Source organism: Rhineura floridana, chromosome 2 (assembly GCF_030035675.1).
Source record: "Rhineura floridana isolate rRhiFlo1 chromosome 2, rRhiFlo1.hap2, whole genome shotgun sequence".
NCBI classification, from domain to species: Eukaryota; Metazoa; Chordata; class Lepidosauria; order Squamata; family Rhineuridae; genus Rhineura; species Rhineura floridana.
Window position 1 is genome coordinate 67,976,271 of NC_084481.1, and position 17,279 is coordinate 67,993,549.

General features: G+C 39.9%; 1 protein-coding gene across 1 annotated transcript in view; it reads left to right on the plus strand.

Moving 5' to 3' along the window:
• LRP1B (LDL receptor related protein 1B) overlaps nt 1–17,279 on the plus strand; it is a 524,827-nt gene that overhangs the window by 42,093 nt on the left and 465,455 nt on the right. Inside the window, 3 exon segments of the mRNA XM_061608878.1 lie at nt 5,372–5,591; nt 7,206–7,395; nt 9,718–9,720. Coding sequence (XP_061464862.1) covers nt 5,372–5,591; nt 7,206–7,395; nt 9,718–9,720 — 413 coding nt within the window.

The window sequence follows — 17,279 nt, forward strand, 5'->3', positions numbered from 1 at the left end:
ACTTTAAATAAGTCTGATCTACTTTGCAATTTTAGTGACGTTTCCTATAGTAAATCATTCTCTTTTGCTTCTGTTTCTGTGAATATGTGAAGTACAGCAACACTTGGCAACACTAAAAAAAAAAAGCTCCAAAAACAATTTTGGAATAATGGCACTGAGTGTTCTGCAGAATAGTTTCCAATGGACATGAGGAGTGTCTCAGTTTGCACAAGATAAAACAATGGGAGGTGAAATATATTCTAGCAAAATTCTACATGTGTTCTATGTTTTTAATTGACTGTGCCTACCTTACCTTAAATGAAGTGGTTTAATCATAGCAGGCTGAAAACATGCATCCCCTTTTTTGCAACAGCTGGAGTCATTGCTGAAGTAGCAACATATTGGAATCAGTCTGATTTTTCATCAAACTGCAGTTTCAGATTCAACTGTTAATGCACCCAAAATAGAAATAGAACATAACCTCCAATTTGAAACACAAAAGGCTGTCTTCACCATCATATGACATTGACCAATAAAAGGCTTTGAAATTAATAAAAATAAATTTGACACAGATTTCTAGGATGAATAATGAGGGAAATAAAATTTTCTAGTTTAGAGTCTCTGTAGAAACATTAGTAACAAAGGAAAGAAGCAAAGTAAGAAGAACACCAACAAACATACAAAAATATAATTCTCCATCTTTGGAGATGGCAGGTGTTGCCACCACTCACCATATGCTCAGAGGCACACGTTACCAAATTCTTCCGAGCTACACAGGAAGTGGATTTGACTGTGAAAGACCAACCCAAATGGTGTTTGCATTTTGACCAATTTGTAGGGCAGTACAATATCTCAGAGAGGAGGTCAGTTCTCCTGCTCCCCTGGTACATTCACTATAGCTGTCCTATTCCCCTGCTTTTTAAAGTTTGATAGAAATATCTGTGGGCTATAGGTACGTTCTTAAATCGCAAGGTTTTTTGCCTATTAGTTAATTAGAAGAAGGCTAGGACGCGAGGGCAGCTATGAGAGAATTAGAAAAGGTTCTCAAATGGAAGGATGTATCACTGAACAATAAAGTCAGGATCATTCAGACCATGATATTCCCAATCTCTTTGTATGGATGTGAAAGTTGGACAGTGAAAAAAAGCAGATAAGGGAAAAATCAACTCATTTGAAATGTGGTGTTGGAGGAGCGCTTTGCAGATACCATGGACCGTGAAAAAGACAAATAATTGGGTGTTAGAACAAATTAAACCAGAACTATCAGAAGCTAAAATGATGAAACTGAGGTTATCATACTTTGGAGACATAATGAGAAGATATGATTCACTAGAAAAGATAATAATGTTGGGAAAAACAGAAGGGAGTAGAAAAAGAGGAAGGCCAAACAAGAGATGGATTAATTCCATAAAGGAAGCCACAGACTTGAACTTACAAGATCTGAACAGGGTGGTTTATAACAGATGGTATTGGATGTCGCTGATTCATAGGGTCGCCATAAGTCGTAATTGACTTGAAGACACATCACAACCACAAAAACAGTTTAGAGGGCCAGAGCAGAAACATGTATTTTGATTTTTGAGTTACTGACACAACTAATTCTTTCACTAAAGAAATCTAAACAATTCATATTTTATTCAAGGATAATTACTGTTTGGTGGCAATCCAATACATGTCTACTCAGGAGTAAGCTCCATTGTGTTCAGTGGAGATTACTCTCAGGTAAGTGTGTGTTGGATTGCTACCTTAATTTGGCTAAAAAACGTGGTTGGCTTTCATTACAAAATACATCCCAATACATTTTTAATATTTTGGGCTGAATTGATTCAGTCCTTAATTTCAGTGTGTTTACTGTATGACTTAGTTGGATATAATCCTATGCATTTTAATATCACTCCCTTGAACTGTTAACTGTATTTTATGTATTTATTATAATGTTTTTTGTGTTTTTATGTGTTGTGTATGATGGCATTGTGAGCCACCCTGAGAGTCCTATTGTATGGTAGAGGCATATGCATATTTTAAATAAATAGATAAATAGATAAAACATGAATATTTTAAATAGATACATCCCTATTAGTGACACTAAGAGAAAATCCATTGAAATCGGCTTATGATGAAACTGAGGTTATCATACTTTGGACACATCATGAGAAAACATGATTCAGTAGAAAAGACAATAATGCTGGGGAAAACAGCAGGAAGTAGAAAAAGAGGAAGGCCAAACAAGAGATGGATTGATTCCATAAAGGAAACCACAGACCTGAACTTACAAGATCTGAACAGGGTGGTTCATGACAGATGCTCTTGGAGGTTGCTGATTCATAGCATCGCCATAAGTCGTAATCGACTTGAAGGCGCATAACAACAACCCTGTATTTCAGTGGGTCTCTACTGTAATTTGGTTGGGTATCACAGTGTTGAGTGGTTGTCTTCTTTTGATTACAAAATAATAAATTCTTCATCATTCCAAAAAAGGGGGACAAGAAATTCACAACCTTTTATTGAAACAAATAATTTTAATGGAAGATCTGAGTAGTATTCAAAGTTGCAAGGCCACTTTATTCATAATAATTAAATCTACATGAAGTGGGGAAATTGTTTAAGTAATTTGCATTAGAAAGCAGTAGTTTAGTGGTAAATTTAGAAGTCCAGGGTCCCTTCATGAGTCATCAGGATCAGCCTCACAGGCCAAATTTGACAGGTGACCGGGAGCACCCACCTGTCAATCACATGACATCATTATCCAACCCACTTATCAAAACCCCTTGCAGGGGGTTCCCATGCCACAACATCCTGCTGGCAACCACATGCTCGGAAATCGCTGCACATGGGGCATTGCTACCCCTGTGCTCAGAGCTTCCCAAAGCACCAAACATAGAGCTAGCAAAGTGGATGTTTCTCTCCTCCACATGGGGGTGTGCGCAGACAAAGAAGGTGGTATTTTACAGGCATTGCTGCCTGCAAGAAAGGTCCCTCTCACAGCAGATCTGCAAAGAGCAGGTTTCTTTCCCCTGCGTTTTGCATATCAGCAGAGAGGACTTCTCTCTCACACATGATGCCTGTAAAATACAAGGGACATTGCTTTACAAGTGTTTATTTCTCCTTACACAGAGGGCTTTATCTACACAGTGGTTTAGTGTTTGTTTGGTGCTACTTGCATCCTCTTTTAATTCACATGGTTCACATGACATTGCTGGCAAACAGAAGCTATCCCAAAGTTTCCCCCCTGTAAATCCATACTAACCCAATCCGCTGATAACATGAAAAGTTTAGAACAATACAGCTCCACTCCATTCCACATGTCTTTGCAGACGGTTCGCTTCAATGCTTTTTAGTGGGCAGGTGAATCGTTACTTTCAGCCATTCTCCTTTCTCCGCCCACTAACTCTCCCATGAATTCCGTTTTGTTTCCAGGGGTTTATCTAGCAACTTCTGATTGCTCTGTCTCCCCCCCTTCAGTTTGCTGCAGTCCCCCTTCTTTCCTCCCTTTCTCCCCAAGCAAACTTCCTTCACTTGTTTTGTTTCCTAAAAAATCTAAAGTGGATTAAAAAAGTCCCCTCAAAAATATTAATATCACTATTGATATTTTCAGAAAATATTGGTATGGATGTTAATTTTTTTAAAAAAATATTGATATTATGTTTATTTGTTTTCCCAGTGGAGAAAAATTAACTCAGAAAAAGCAAGGGGCAGCTTTTTCAACTGCCAAACTTTAGGAAGTGGTGGAAGTAGGAGGGAGTGGAAATACTGTTCAGGTGAAAAATATTTGCACATGCCCAGTAACTGAGCAACCGGAGGCAGTAAAAATGTAAAATTAGAGGGTGGGGCCACAAGGAAACAGCGGTACAAATCCTTCCCAGAGGACCACCTACTTGTGTGAATGGAAAGCAACAGATTTGAAGCTACCATTGAGCACGAAGTGTGGACCTTGCAAATCTATTATGATGGTAAAAGCTGTGCATTTGCTGCAAAGAAATGCTCCAATGTGGATAAGCCCAGACTCACTGCAGCCAAAATGGGATGTATGTGGGAAGAAAGAAAGAGAGCTAAGAAGAGTGGGTGGAGAGTGAGGTGAGGGCAAAGGAAGGCTGAAGAAAGGGAGAAGGAAGGCTGCCTATAAAATACAAGGGGAGTTGCTTGTAAAGCAGTTCTTAGCCCCTTGATTGTGCTTCTTGTGTATTATCTGTGAGAAAGTGGAGGGGGAGAAAGAGCTTCACAAAGGGTGGGGGGAGACAGGAAGAGCAAAGGGTTACAAAGAATGAGGCTGCCTGTATTTTACAAGGGGAATAAACCTCCTTTTTTGTAGATCAGCTGTGAGAAGTTCTGTCTGTAAAATACCCCCACAACCTCCACTTTCTCCCAGACAATCTTCAAAAAGCACCATTGAGGGAGAAAAAATGTTTTACAAACAATGCACCTTGTATTTTACAAGCAGCCTTCCTTCTTTCAACCTTCCTTCTTTCGTTCCCCTTCTCTGTAAGAAAATGCTGCTTTGCCTCACTCTTAGCCCCATCCTCCTCCCCCAATGTGGCTGTTTTCAGCTACCCTCCACGTTGGCTGCTATGGGTCTGTGTGGGACTGTTCGAAAGCTCTTTGTTTTAGTAAGACTCTGATGCAACCCCCCTCTTCTCTGTAAACTTCCCTCTCTTAACTCCTGTTAACCCTCTCCCTCCTCGTGTTTCTCTCCTCCCACAACAATAGATGGTGGGAGCCAATTAGCATGCAAAGAGATTCACACTGACTGCTGATTAGCTGTAGTGACACTCCTGACCTTGCTGGATTCTCCAGTTCTTCTAAGGCAAGAGGAAAGGGCATAGATTTTAAAAGGTAATTGTGGTGGCTTGATTGGCTGCAGAGACAGACAGAGGGACTCCAGCAGGGGGCCTGCAGGGGGCTGGCCGCAAAAAAAAGTAACAGGTCTGCATCCTGGAGCGTCCCCCTAGGAACTAACCCTAACCCTGTTAGAAAGATATGTTTGAATTCGCCAATTATCACATAATTCTTTTCCTTGTGATAAAATCAGTTTGCCCATTTATAAACAGAGATTTCATAAATCTGGTGTGATTAAGTAAAGTTTGGAGAAGCTCATTAACAGAGCTTCAGCTTTTCATATCAGTCCATTCAGGTTTTTAAGCACATAATTGATTATATTTTCTATGTTGAGTAGCACTCAGGTCACGTATCAGTAGACCTGGCTTTTCCACCCTTGGTGCACTACCTGTGCTGCTCGTTTATTGCTTTTGGGAGAGGGGGAGAGAGAGAGAAAGAGGGAGAGAAATTTTTTTTTGAGCACTTAAAATAGAAATACAAAGGAGTTAGAGCATTTCTATAAAAGGCATTCTGCAGTCTGGTTCAAATAACAAATGAATGCTTATTTATCATTTCATAGCTGGATGTATTGGACAGACTGGGAAGAAGATGAAATAGATGATAGCGTGGGAAGAATTGAGAAGGCATGGATGGACGGCTACAACCGGCAGATTTTTGTGACATCAAAGATGTTGTGGCCAAATGGATTAACTTTGGACTATCAAAACAATGTATTGTACTGGTGTGATGCCTATTATGATCACATTGAAAGAATATTTTTGAACGGAACTGACAGAAAGGTGAAAGAATTATGCTGTTGTGTTGCCTTCACACTTTCACTGAATTATATTGCCACTTCACTCTGTGTGTGTGTGTCCACCCATATATATATGTTTGCATTGTACCTAGTATCGTAAAGTCTATTGCTTTATACTTAGAAGACAGAGTGGCTGAGCCTGCCATTCCTAGAGTTAAAGAACCATGCTGGTAAATAAGCCAGCTAAGAGTACACATTAGTATTAATGCAGCTGATATTTCTGCATTAGACAGAGTCTTAGAAATAATCCTAGCTATGGCACACCATCAATAGACCGAAAAGGACTGTTCTCCTGTCTTCACATTTTAATGCAGTGTGAAGAATCCTGTTAGTACTTGCCTCCCTGCCTTGTTTCTTCTCCCAGTTCTCAGGATGAGATAAACATGCCAATAGGGAAAATCTAAATTGTCTTCAGCTAAAGACTTCTGTAGCTTTCAATCAGTTCCATTCCACCAGTGCAAAAAAGGGTTTCCAATTGATCTGTGAGCACAATTTCTATCCTGATTCCACTCTCAGATGAAACTGAGAATAAACAAAGAAACTAGTACACCAATAGCAATCTTAACATAGGTAACTAGCTCTTGTGCACTAATCCTGCTTTGCCCTAGTTAGGAATGTTCCTAAGTTTGTTTTAATTTTTACGGTGAATGTATTCCCTAAGGATTTCACACAAGTGGTTAATATAGCATGAAGGGATAATTTCCCTGATGCATATTCAAAAGGTGGTAAACTCCCAGTTTATTTGACAATATGGTTTATTTTATTTACATATTTACACATTTATAAACCGCTTAATGTTTTTTAAAAAAATCTCTAAGTGGTGCACAACATAAAAACAATAACAAATATCATTAAAACAAAGATACAACATAAAACTAGTAAAACGGTAATATAAAAGCATATAAAAACAAAAAAGAAGGAATTCATTGAATTCATAAAGATAAAAACAGACCAGTCTTATGGGTCAGAGAAAGCCTGGGCAAAAAGAAAATCTTTACCAGATGGCTGAAGCAACTGATGGCTGATTCTTCACATATGGCAGAAGGAAGGGCATTCCATAGTACAGGGGCAATGGTAGGAAATGCCTGTTTTTGGGTCACTGCCCTATGACATTCTGTAGGGTGATCCAAGTTACCTTACAGGTCTATAAAGGGGCAGGCAGTCTTTCAGGTAACATTGTCCAGAGTTGTTCAAGGATTTATATGTCAATGACAAGACCATGACCTATTTCCTGATCAGCAGTTTGTTTATATTCTGGCCTTCCCCACAGTAGGAGCCCAGGGTGGCCCAGGGTTTGGGTGAAAGTAATGTGAAATGACACTAAAGATCCTGATAGCATTGTTCTCCACACAAACATATGCAGGCTTTCACAATAACAAATTGTGTCTCTGTGGAAGGGAAAGGGCTGTATCAAATTTTCTAATGTGGTGCTTTAGAGATTGAACTTGGGTTTCTTTATGTTTGGACAAAATTGCTCTCTCTCGCTCTCTCTTTCCCCCCCCCGCCCCCCATCCTTTTTCAATGTCAGGTTGAGTTTTAAAGCTTTTAATGGCACACTGAATTTAGCATCTATTTAACCAATGTCAATTCATTATAGGTGGTCTACAGTGGAAAAGAACTAAACCATCCATTTGGACTATCACACCATAGGAATTATATTTTCTGGACAGATTATATGAATGGCTCTATTTTCCAACTGGATTTGATGACGAGAAACGTGACACTTCTAAGAAGTGAGAGATCACCTCTATTTGGGCTTCAGATTTATGATTCCCACAAGCAGCAAGGTATTGAAAACAATATTTTCTGTATTCACAGTGAGCAGTATTTTAACATTAGTTACAGAAATGATAGCATTTTTCCACATTGCTTCAATCTTTGCCACTAACCTGCTGTGAGACATTCCAGCAAACTTTTGTTGCAACTAACTCCTACTAAAATAAGTATAATTTACGTTAGTCATGATACTTATGTTTGTTTTAAGTGGCAATTAGTTGCAAATGACTTACTGGATTATGTCCATAGATTATGAATTATTTATTATTTTTTATTATTTATTGAATTTATTACTCGCCTATCTGGCTGGCTGTCCAGCCACTCTGGGCGATGTACAAAATAGGCATACAATACCTAGACATTAAAAATCTAAAAACAATGAAGATAAAATCTAGCCAACCCCAAAAGCCTGCCTGAAGAGCCAGGTCTTCAAGGCCTGGTGGAAACTCATCATGGAAGGGGCATGGCGGAGATCATTTGGGAGGGAGTTCCACAGGGTGGGGGCCACAACTGAAAAAGCCCTCTCTCTAGTCCTCACTTCCTTATGAAGTTTAAAATGATAGCTATTATTTTTAAGTTCTTCCTCTGTTATTAATCAACCAATTTATTGATCCCATCTTCACAGCCATTATTAACTAGAAGAGATACCGCACTAATTCTCAAAAGTAAAATCGGTTAGGTTTTTGCTCTAACCTTCTCAAAAAATATTATTGGATGTAGTAGAAAGCATATTGTAGTTCTGATCGGAAGATTTCTCTATGATGTTTTTATAGTCTGCAAATATTTATTTTAGAAGGTTTGAAATAACAGTTTGAAATTATGTTCCATTTGCTTTGATAACCTTTCATGGCTTTCAGGATGTAGATTCAGCATTTCCCCTATGTAATTTTAAATGAGATGACCGATAACTCTTTCACTTCTTATCCTGTACAGAGAGAAAGTTCAAGGTTATATTTTAATATAACCAATTCCTTTGGAAGAGAGAACACTAGAAATTGAAAGGACGTTCGTAAAAAATCCTTTTATTATTTCCTTGGGGGCAGGAGGGCAGCAAGGATTGGGATTAAGTCCCCCTAGTTAGGTTGGCAGACTGAAAAAATTATTAACAATAGGAGGAGGAGTCTTTCAATTCCTAGATGGCTTCCTCCTTTCAAGGAGGGAGGCTCTGCAGGGACTCTGAAACTGTGAGCCTGCAAAAGCAAGCAAACAAAGATCATAGAGAAGAGAAACACAATGAAAGTCAGTGTGTGTGAGAGAGAGAATTGGAAATGGAACTCAGGAACTGAAGGTAGACTGTGGTGTCTGCCATGATTCTGCTCACAAAAATCAAGCAGGGGTATTTGCTTATGCAAGACCCTTACTCTATTTCTTGTGACACCTCTACTGTTGAGCATATCAAATGCCAGCCCTTGAACCCAAAGATTCTGGATCCATTGCTTCAGGGCTCTGTCAAGCACCAGTATTAGGGATAGGGTTGCCAAGTCAGAAGCATCCCAAACCTTGAGATTTTGGGGGGCGGGCCCAAGTGATGCCATGGGGCAGGTCCAAGTGATGTCATGGGGCAGGTCCAAGTGATGTCATGGGGCAGGTCCAAGTGATGACATTAAGCATACTACATTAAGCATCAACCACAGTTGCTTGGCATATACAATTCATACAAAAACATTTATCTGATTGGAAATTAAGATAGAAATCTTAGCTAAAAGAGCATGGGTAGGGAACATTTAATCTAACCAATTAGCTTCTGGCAAAAAGGGTTCAATTGCTCCCAGGCTAGGCCAGTCACCAGAAGGCCATTGTAGGAAGAAAGGAGCCTAGTGTTGTGGAGATGTTAGATGGGAGCACTCAGGAGTAAAGATGGATGCCCCCATAGAGCTGCAACTCTAAACACACTAAGGGACTAAGCCCATAGAACACAATAGGACTTACTTCTCAGTAGATATGGTTTGGATTGTGTTGTTGATAAAGCTTGACTAGGGATCCTCTGCAAATATATCCATAGCAAAGTAGGGTTGCAACCCCCTGCCTGGTATGCCCTGCCCCTACCTTTTAACATCCAAATTGCTTTACAGATTTGACCCTTCACTTCAGAAATAGGTCTGAGTAATTAGTAAGATTTTCTACCCTTTTCTGTCTCCCCTGTGGGCTGCTATAAACTCACTTATCAGCCAACCCAATTCCAGTGAATTTAATTGACAAAGAGAAAGCACACATGATTTGGTCTACCTTCATAGGAAGCAGCTTGGGAACAACAATTGCAGCCACGCTGCCCAGTATGTGAATTCTCTTTTACCACTATTGGGCAAGAAACAAAGAGCAAGGTGTATCATCAGTGGGTTTAAGAAGGTTGAGTGGAGCGCATGGAACCACTGTTATTGCTTCTATGGAAGAAAGGGAGTGAGGATAAAGGTAAATGAAATGCAAATAGAAAAAGAAGAACAAAAGACAGTGATGATTTCTTAAATGCAATACCATACCAACCACAACAATTATTATTATTATTATTGTCTTTATTTATACCCCGCCATTTTTCCAAAACTGGAACTCACGGCGGCTTCCAGATAAAAATACATATAATTAAAAACATACAAAGTTGGAATACAGAAGCCGCCGTAATAATGCAGAGAGAGAAAAAGTTGTCAATGAATTGCTCCTACTGTGCACTTCTGGAATAAGAAGATTAAGAAAATATATATGATCTGCATAATAATATCTTACTAGAAGGGCATTGCAAAAAACTTGCCATTATGCTATTTTCACTCTTTGTCTAGCTGCATACTTAGAGTAAATATCACAGTATGCCTGGTACTTGAAAAATCTAAAAGAGATTTAAAAGTAGTATGATGAGAAGTGGCAAAAATTAGAAGTTTGTCCTGTATATTTGCCTTAACCCCCCCCCCAAAAAATGCTAGAATCATGCAGACTTCAAATCATGTTCCACTTTCTGATAGTTTTGCTGATATTATAGAATCTCTTCTGCAGTTTTGAGTTTATCTTTTTGAATACTTGTTTAAAATTCATTTGGTTTACTTGGCCATCAACAGCAACGTTTGCTGTCATTTAAGAGTCAGCAACTAGAGGCCTCTAGATTAAGTCTGGCTTCTTGAGGAATACAGTATGGTCTCCCATTTGTCAACCTAGAGAAAAAAGAGGTATGGGAAGGTGACATCAATAGCAAAAGAACTTGGCAGGCCATTGTGGTGAGTTGGGGTTCCAACTTCTCACTCTTCTCTATGAAAAACAATTTGATTACAAGGCTTTAAGGTTGTCTATGCTATCTTATGTCTCACAGTTTACTTTAATACAACTTGTTTTACACCTTAGTGGGGAGACTGCCAGGATTCACCTCCTCCTACATCGCTGAAATGCTATCAACCCCTTTAAGGTAGTTGTGATTGGCCTCACTGAAAAGGGATGTAGCCAGGCCCTTTGAAAGACCATTCTGGGATGCCTGTAAGAGGTCCTGCTCATGGCCAAAAAACAAGCAGCTTAAGTCTCTCACACATGCCAGTTCAGCATTTTTATTAATGACTTGGATGAGGAGGTGCAGAGACTGCTTATCAAATTTGCAAATGATACAAAATTGGGAGGGATAGCTAATACTCTGGAGGACACAATTCAAAGGGGTCTTGATAGGCTGAAGCCTTCTGCTGAAAACAACAGAATGAAATTTAACAGGGACACCTAGGAAAAAGAAACCAAATGCACAGTTATAGGATGGAGGTTACTTGGCTCAGCAATATTTCATGGGAAAAGGATCTTGGAATTGTTGTTGATCACAAGCTGCACAGTGTGAAAAAATTGAAATGGACTGCCTTCAAGTCGATCCTGACTTATGGCGACCCTATGAATAGGGTTTTCATGGTAAGCAGTATTCAGAGGAGGTTAACCATTGCCTACCTCTGTGGCTGAGAGGCAGTGACTGGCCCAAGGTCACCCAGTGAGCTTCATGGCTGTGTGGGGATTTGAACCCTGGTCTCCCAGGTCGTAGTCCAACACCTTAACCAGTACACCACACTGTCTCTCGAACAGTGTGATGGGGCTGCAAAAAAAGGCAAATGCTATTTTAGGCTGCATTAACAGAAGTATAGTTTCCAAATTGTGTGAAGTACTAGTTCCCCCCTATTCATCCCGGGTTAGGCCTCATCTTGAGTACTGTGTCTAGTTCTGGACACCGCACTTTTAAGAAGGATGCAGACAAACTGGAATGGGTTCAGAGGAGGGCAACAAGAATGATCAATCAGGACTGAAAACAAAGCCCTATGAGGAGAGACTGAAAGAACTGGACTTGTTTAGCCTGGAGAAGAGAAGACTGAGGGGAGACATGATAGCACTCTTCAAGTACTTGAAAGGTTGCCACACAGAGGAGAGCCAGGATCTCTTCTCAACAGTCCCAGAGTGCAGGACACAGAATAATGGGCCCAAGTTACAGGAAGCCAGATTTTGACTGAACATCAGGAAAAACTTCCTGTTAGAACGGTATGACAATTACCTAGGGAGGTGGTAGGTTTTTCAACACTGGAGGAATGCAAGAGGCAGCTGGACAGTCACTTGTCAGGTATGCTTTGGATTCCTGCATTGAGCAGGGGGTTGGAGTCGATGGCCTTATACGCCCCTTCCAACTCTGCTTTCTATGATCCTATGATAGTCCCATCACTCTATTTAAAAATATGCAATTTAATTCTCTTCCTCGGCAGCATTTCTAACTCTACTATTCTATGTCCAGCATGCGCTGGTGCTAGTCAGTGCTGATGAAAGGATAAACCAGAAAAAGGATAAACCAGAAACCAGCTCAGAGATCACTGGAGGAATTGAGCCGCAGCTGGAGACTGTGGGCTTATCCACATGGGAACATTTTTCCGTAGCAAATACACTGCTTTTACCTTTGTTATCGATTTGAACTTTCCGCAGTTCCTGCTCAATGGTAGCTGCAAATCTGTGTTTTTTCCATTTACACAAGTAGGCATTCCTCTGGGAAGGATTAGTCCTGCTGTTTCCTTGTGACCCCACAATTCTAGTACAATTCTAGTCAAAGACACAGAGATGCATCACATGATAATTGATTTGCTATTTGATAATGGCATAGGGATCTGTTTTGATGAAGAATAATGTCTTCATACACACTGCAGTTTGCTTTCTACTGAAGCCAAATTGATTCTTTCCATTTACTTTAATGGGAATAGGATATACGTCTATGTTGTTAGTTAAACATATAAACTTCTTGTTAAAAATCCATCTATAGCCTAATCAATAATCCCCCTGTTTATATATCCTTCAGGACTTGTAGTACTGGTTATATAGCTCAATAAAATGAGTGTTAATTTGGATTTAAAATGTCTATATCCAGCATTTCATGTACTAAACAATCACAAAAAACGTACACACATACATTTAATGCCACTTATGAGCAAGCTTGAATAATAGACCCTACACTTCTCTTTATTATACAGCCATGAGAGTGGCTGTATACTGTAGCCAGTGTGGATTTTTCACATTCCGCAATGTTAAATTGAAAATACCCCCATGCCATTCTGATGCTTCCCATAAACTCATTTCAAAACAAAACCTTACAAAACTTATAGTCCTGAACTCAGAAACGCTTGCTTAACAACCCTGTACATTTTCATGGCGATACACAAAACAGTCAGAAAGAATCAAGACTTCAAAGTCTAAAAAGAGAGGGGGAAATCCCCAGAGCCCTTTTGGACTTTTTTCTCTCAGAGTTCTCATAATGCTGTTGAAATTCATTAAACATCAGCCATGTTCACAGAGTACCTGTAATCCTAATACTGACCTTGCCCCATACTCTGATCTTCATCTTCTGCAGTTTAAAAGTTAAAAAAAATGCCTGGCTGATTTTAAATTAATTTAAGAAATTTTGGCCGGCACCCTATGATAACACAGCGCATGCTCAGTAAGAACCAACTGCCAGTGTTCTAAAAGTCAGACTCACCGCTGTTGGATTTGGCTAATCAGGGTCACACCCACACCAGACTTTGATTTCACTTGAGACAGTCATGGCTTCCCTCAGAGAATCCTGGGAAGTGTAGTTTGTGAAGGGTGCTGAGAGGAGACTCCTGTTCTACTGACAGAGCTCCAGTGGTCAGACTGGTTAACAGTCAGTCACTCTGACTGAAGCTCTGTGAGGGTAAGAGGGCGTCTCCTAGCAACTCTCAGCACCCTTCACTAACTACACTTCTCAGAATTCTTTGAGAGAAGCCATGAGTGTCCAAAGTGAAATAAAGGCCTGGTGTGGATGTGGCCAGCGACAGCTTTGGTTTAAATTTGGGTGAGAGGCTACATGTGCCTGCTGTAGAATAAAAAGGTGGGGGAAATGCTGAAAAGCAATGATACTGTTCACAATGTTTTCTTTTTGGAAAGGAAAGGGGTGTCCCTTCTGCCCAGTGCCCACCCACCCAATCTCCTCGCCCTCCCCTCCCTGCCCCTGCCCCAGGTCAGTGTTGCACCATGACCTGGGAGACCAGGGTTCGAATACCCACACAGCCATGAAGCTTCCTGGATGACCTTGGGCCAGTCACTGCCTCTCAGCCTCAGAAGAAGGCAATGGTAAAACCACCTCTGAATACTGTTTACCATGAAACCCTATTCATAGGGTCAACATAAGTCGGGATCGACTTGAAGGCAGTCCATTTCCATTTTCAAACGACTGCACAGAAATAAATCCTATTGAACTCAAAAAGAATGCAACTGTTCAAACCCACCCTCCCTTCTCCTCCCTCCTATACCCTCCCTCTTGCCCCTTCCCTCCCCCTTCCTTTGCCCCTCCCTCCCTCCCCATCCCCATCCCTATCCCTTTCCAATACCCTCCTTCCCCTCCCTTTTCTCCTTCCCATGGTCAGTTTTACCTATCTTAAGCATGATTGCACGGAAGTAAATACCACTGAACTCTATAAGAACACAAATGATCAAACCTGCCCTCCTCTCCCCCTTCCTTTGCCCCCTCCAATACACTCCTTCCCCCTCCCCTCCCCTTCCTCCTCCCCCATGGTCAGTTTTTCCTATCCTAACCATGATTGCATAGTAGTAAATCCCATTGAACTCAATAAGCATGCAAATGATCAGACCTGCTTTTCTCCTTCTTCCCCTCTCCTCTCCCTTCCTCCTCTCCTCCCCTCTTCCTTCTTCCTCCTCCCCTGCCCACTCCAGCCCTCTCACCCGTCAGTTTTACCTATCCTAAGTATGATTGCATGGGAGTAAATCACACTGAATTCAATAAACATGCTGTTGGCTATTAAACCGAGAAAGCAGAGGTTAAATTTCCACAAGTGAGCTACGTGACTTAGCAGCGAAAGTTGGCAGAGCTCGAGCCATCTTCAAGGACACGTTGCTAAGAAACCTAGGCTCGGGCAGCTGGCCTTATCTATATAGAGGGCCAGCAGACACTTATGAGTGTGGGGGTCGAGGAGTTTGTACAGAGAGAGCTTGTGATATATTGTCAGTAAAGTGACTCTTAAAACTTATTGCTTGTCCGGCTCATTGCTTCAACTGGCATCTAGCCTGTCACTATACTGTTCTGCATCCTGGGCATCTGCTTGCACCAGATACAACATCCAACACATGGAAATGATCAAACCTGTCCTCTTCCACTCCCTGTCCTGTCTGCTCCCATCCCAGTCTTCCTATAGGAAGCTTCACTAAAATTGCAAAGTAAATCAGACATATTTACAGTGACCATCCGAACTATATCAACTGTCTTAATAAAGTTGCTTCTTCCTGCTAAAACAAGATCAGCACAGCACATGTCTTCTTTCTATTATTTGGGCTGATTGCAGGTGTTGCCACCACTCACCATATGCTCAGAGGCACATTTTACCAAATTCTTCCAAGCTGCACAGCAAGTGGATTGGACTGTGAAAGACCAACCCAAATGGTGTTTGCATTTTGACAACTTTGTAGGGCAGTCCAATATCTCAGAGAGGAGTTCAGGTCTCCTGCTCCCCTGGTGCATTCACTATAGTTGCCCAATTTCCTTGCTTTTTAAAGTTTGATAGAAATTTCTGTGGGCTATAGGTACGTTCTTAAACCACAAGGTTTTTTTTGCCTATTAGTGAATCAGTTTACATTTATAAACCAGTTAGCTACTGGTTTAGTCTGTTCTGAGGACAACTTAAAAGATGTGTTACATATACATTGTTTTTATATACATTAACTACCCTTTCTCATTCTAGTTTTTATTTTATTTTTTAAAATGTGGTATTCTAGTTAGCTAAAATGCAATTTTGACATATTTGTGCTTGTATTGATCACTGTTAAGATCTCAGATACAGCAGAAGGGATTAGGATCACTTTAAGAGGCTTGTGCTTAAATGTATTGTGTTTGAGAGCTGTATTTGCTGTTGGCCTAAAAATGATTATTTGGCTACTTGAATCTTTTAACGATTCTAAGATCATGCAATAAAGTTGAATCCTACATAGAGACTGTGCTTCAACAGTGATAGTCTCAGATGAATAGAACAAGCTAAATTAGGCCTTATCGACACAGGGCTTAGAAGCTAAGTGATCTTGTAAACACCTGGGTTCTCTAGCTGTGGTCTGTTAAATTAATTGGGAAAGTTTTAAGTTTCAAAATTATGAAATGAGGTTTCAGTCAAGCCAACTGTCCAGTTACAGAAATAATAAGGATGCTCAGAAACCTCTGATAAATCTTGTTAGGCTTACTGAAACTAAACTTGCCTTGAAAATAATGAAATGTTTCGCCTCAAAAAGAATCTCCAGATTTGGTATAAATAGGTGGAATTTGGTGATGATCTAAGTGTGTGGAAACCTCTTCTGAGGAATTTTTGCTGGTTGTGGCAAAACTTTCTGCTGTTCATTGAGAATTTATCAGATGCTTTGCAAGAGCAGAAACCTCAACATTCACTCCAATATAGTATACGGAAAAATTCAGTGGTAACACTAGCCATTAATTTGTGCCCTCATCTTAGATGGTTTACTAGTAGCTTGACGTGCCTACCTATGTTTTTGTGTTATAATTTTCAACTAATATCAGTTGCTTTCAGTGCAACCTTATTCATGTTTACTCAGAAATAAGTCATATTGAGTTCAATGGGGCTTACTCCCAGGTAAGTGAGCATACTAAGCCTGAGGCTATAACATTGTGCATTTAAAAACAATCAGTCAAAAATTCAGTTCCAAACTTTTTGACCTAGTTTTTCAGTATTCTGTCGCACTCTATTGTGATGAAAAAACTGAACCTAGAATGCAGATGAAGTAGCATCAGTGATGTACCAGTTTGTTTGTCCTATATGAATGTATGATTGTCATTAATTCCTATGGGGAAATGTAAGTTGCTAACCCTGGGGGAAATGAATTGAGAGAATGAAGACAACATCTACCCTGACACCTCTGGCTGACCATCACTGGCAGGGATACTGCTGGAATATTTCAAATATACCAACCCACCCTCCTTTGGTATATGCTGTCCTTCATAATGACAAGCATTTTGCTAGTTTTAAAATTAACCAAGTAAACATAAATACATAACACCACCCACACAACATGTATGCCACCTTGATTAAGATTATTTGTTTGTTTGTTTATTGTATTCATTTATATTCTTTTCCTCAGAACTGGGATTCAAGGAGGCTTACAAAAATTAAAGCAAATACAGTTTAGAAAGTATAAGTAAAGCATGCAGAAAGTTATGATTAAAATGTAGTTAAACTATTTATAGAATTAAAACTTTAAAACAGCCATTAAAACACAAAATAAAAATAAGTAAAACAGCAGCCTAATAATAGCCTAGAGAATAATAGCCTAATTACGTTGCCTAGAGTGGCCGTTGTCGCGGCCAGATAGGCGACTTAAAAAATAAAATTTATTTATTTATTATTATAGCCATTATAATAATATAATATAACCTAATAATAGCCTA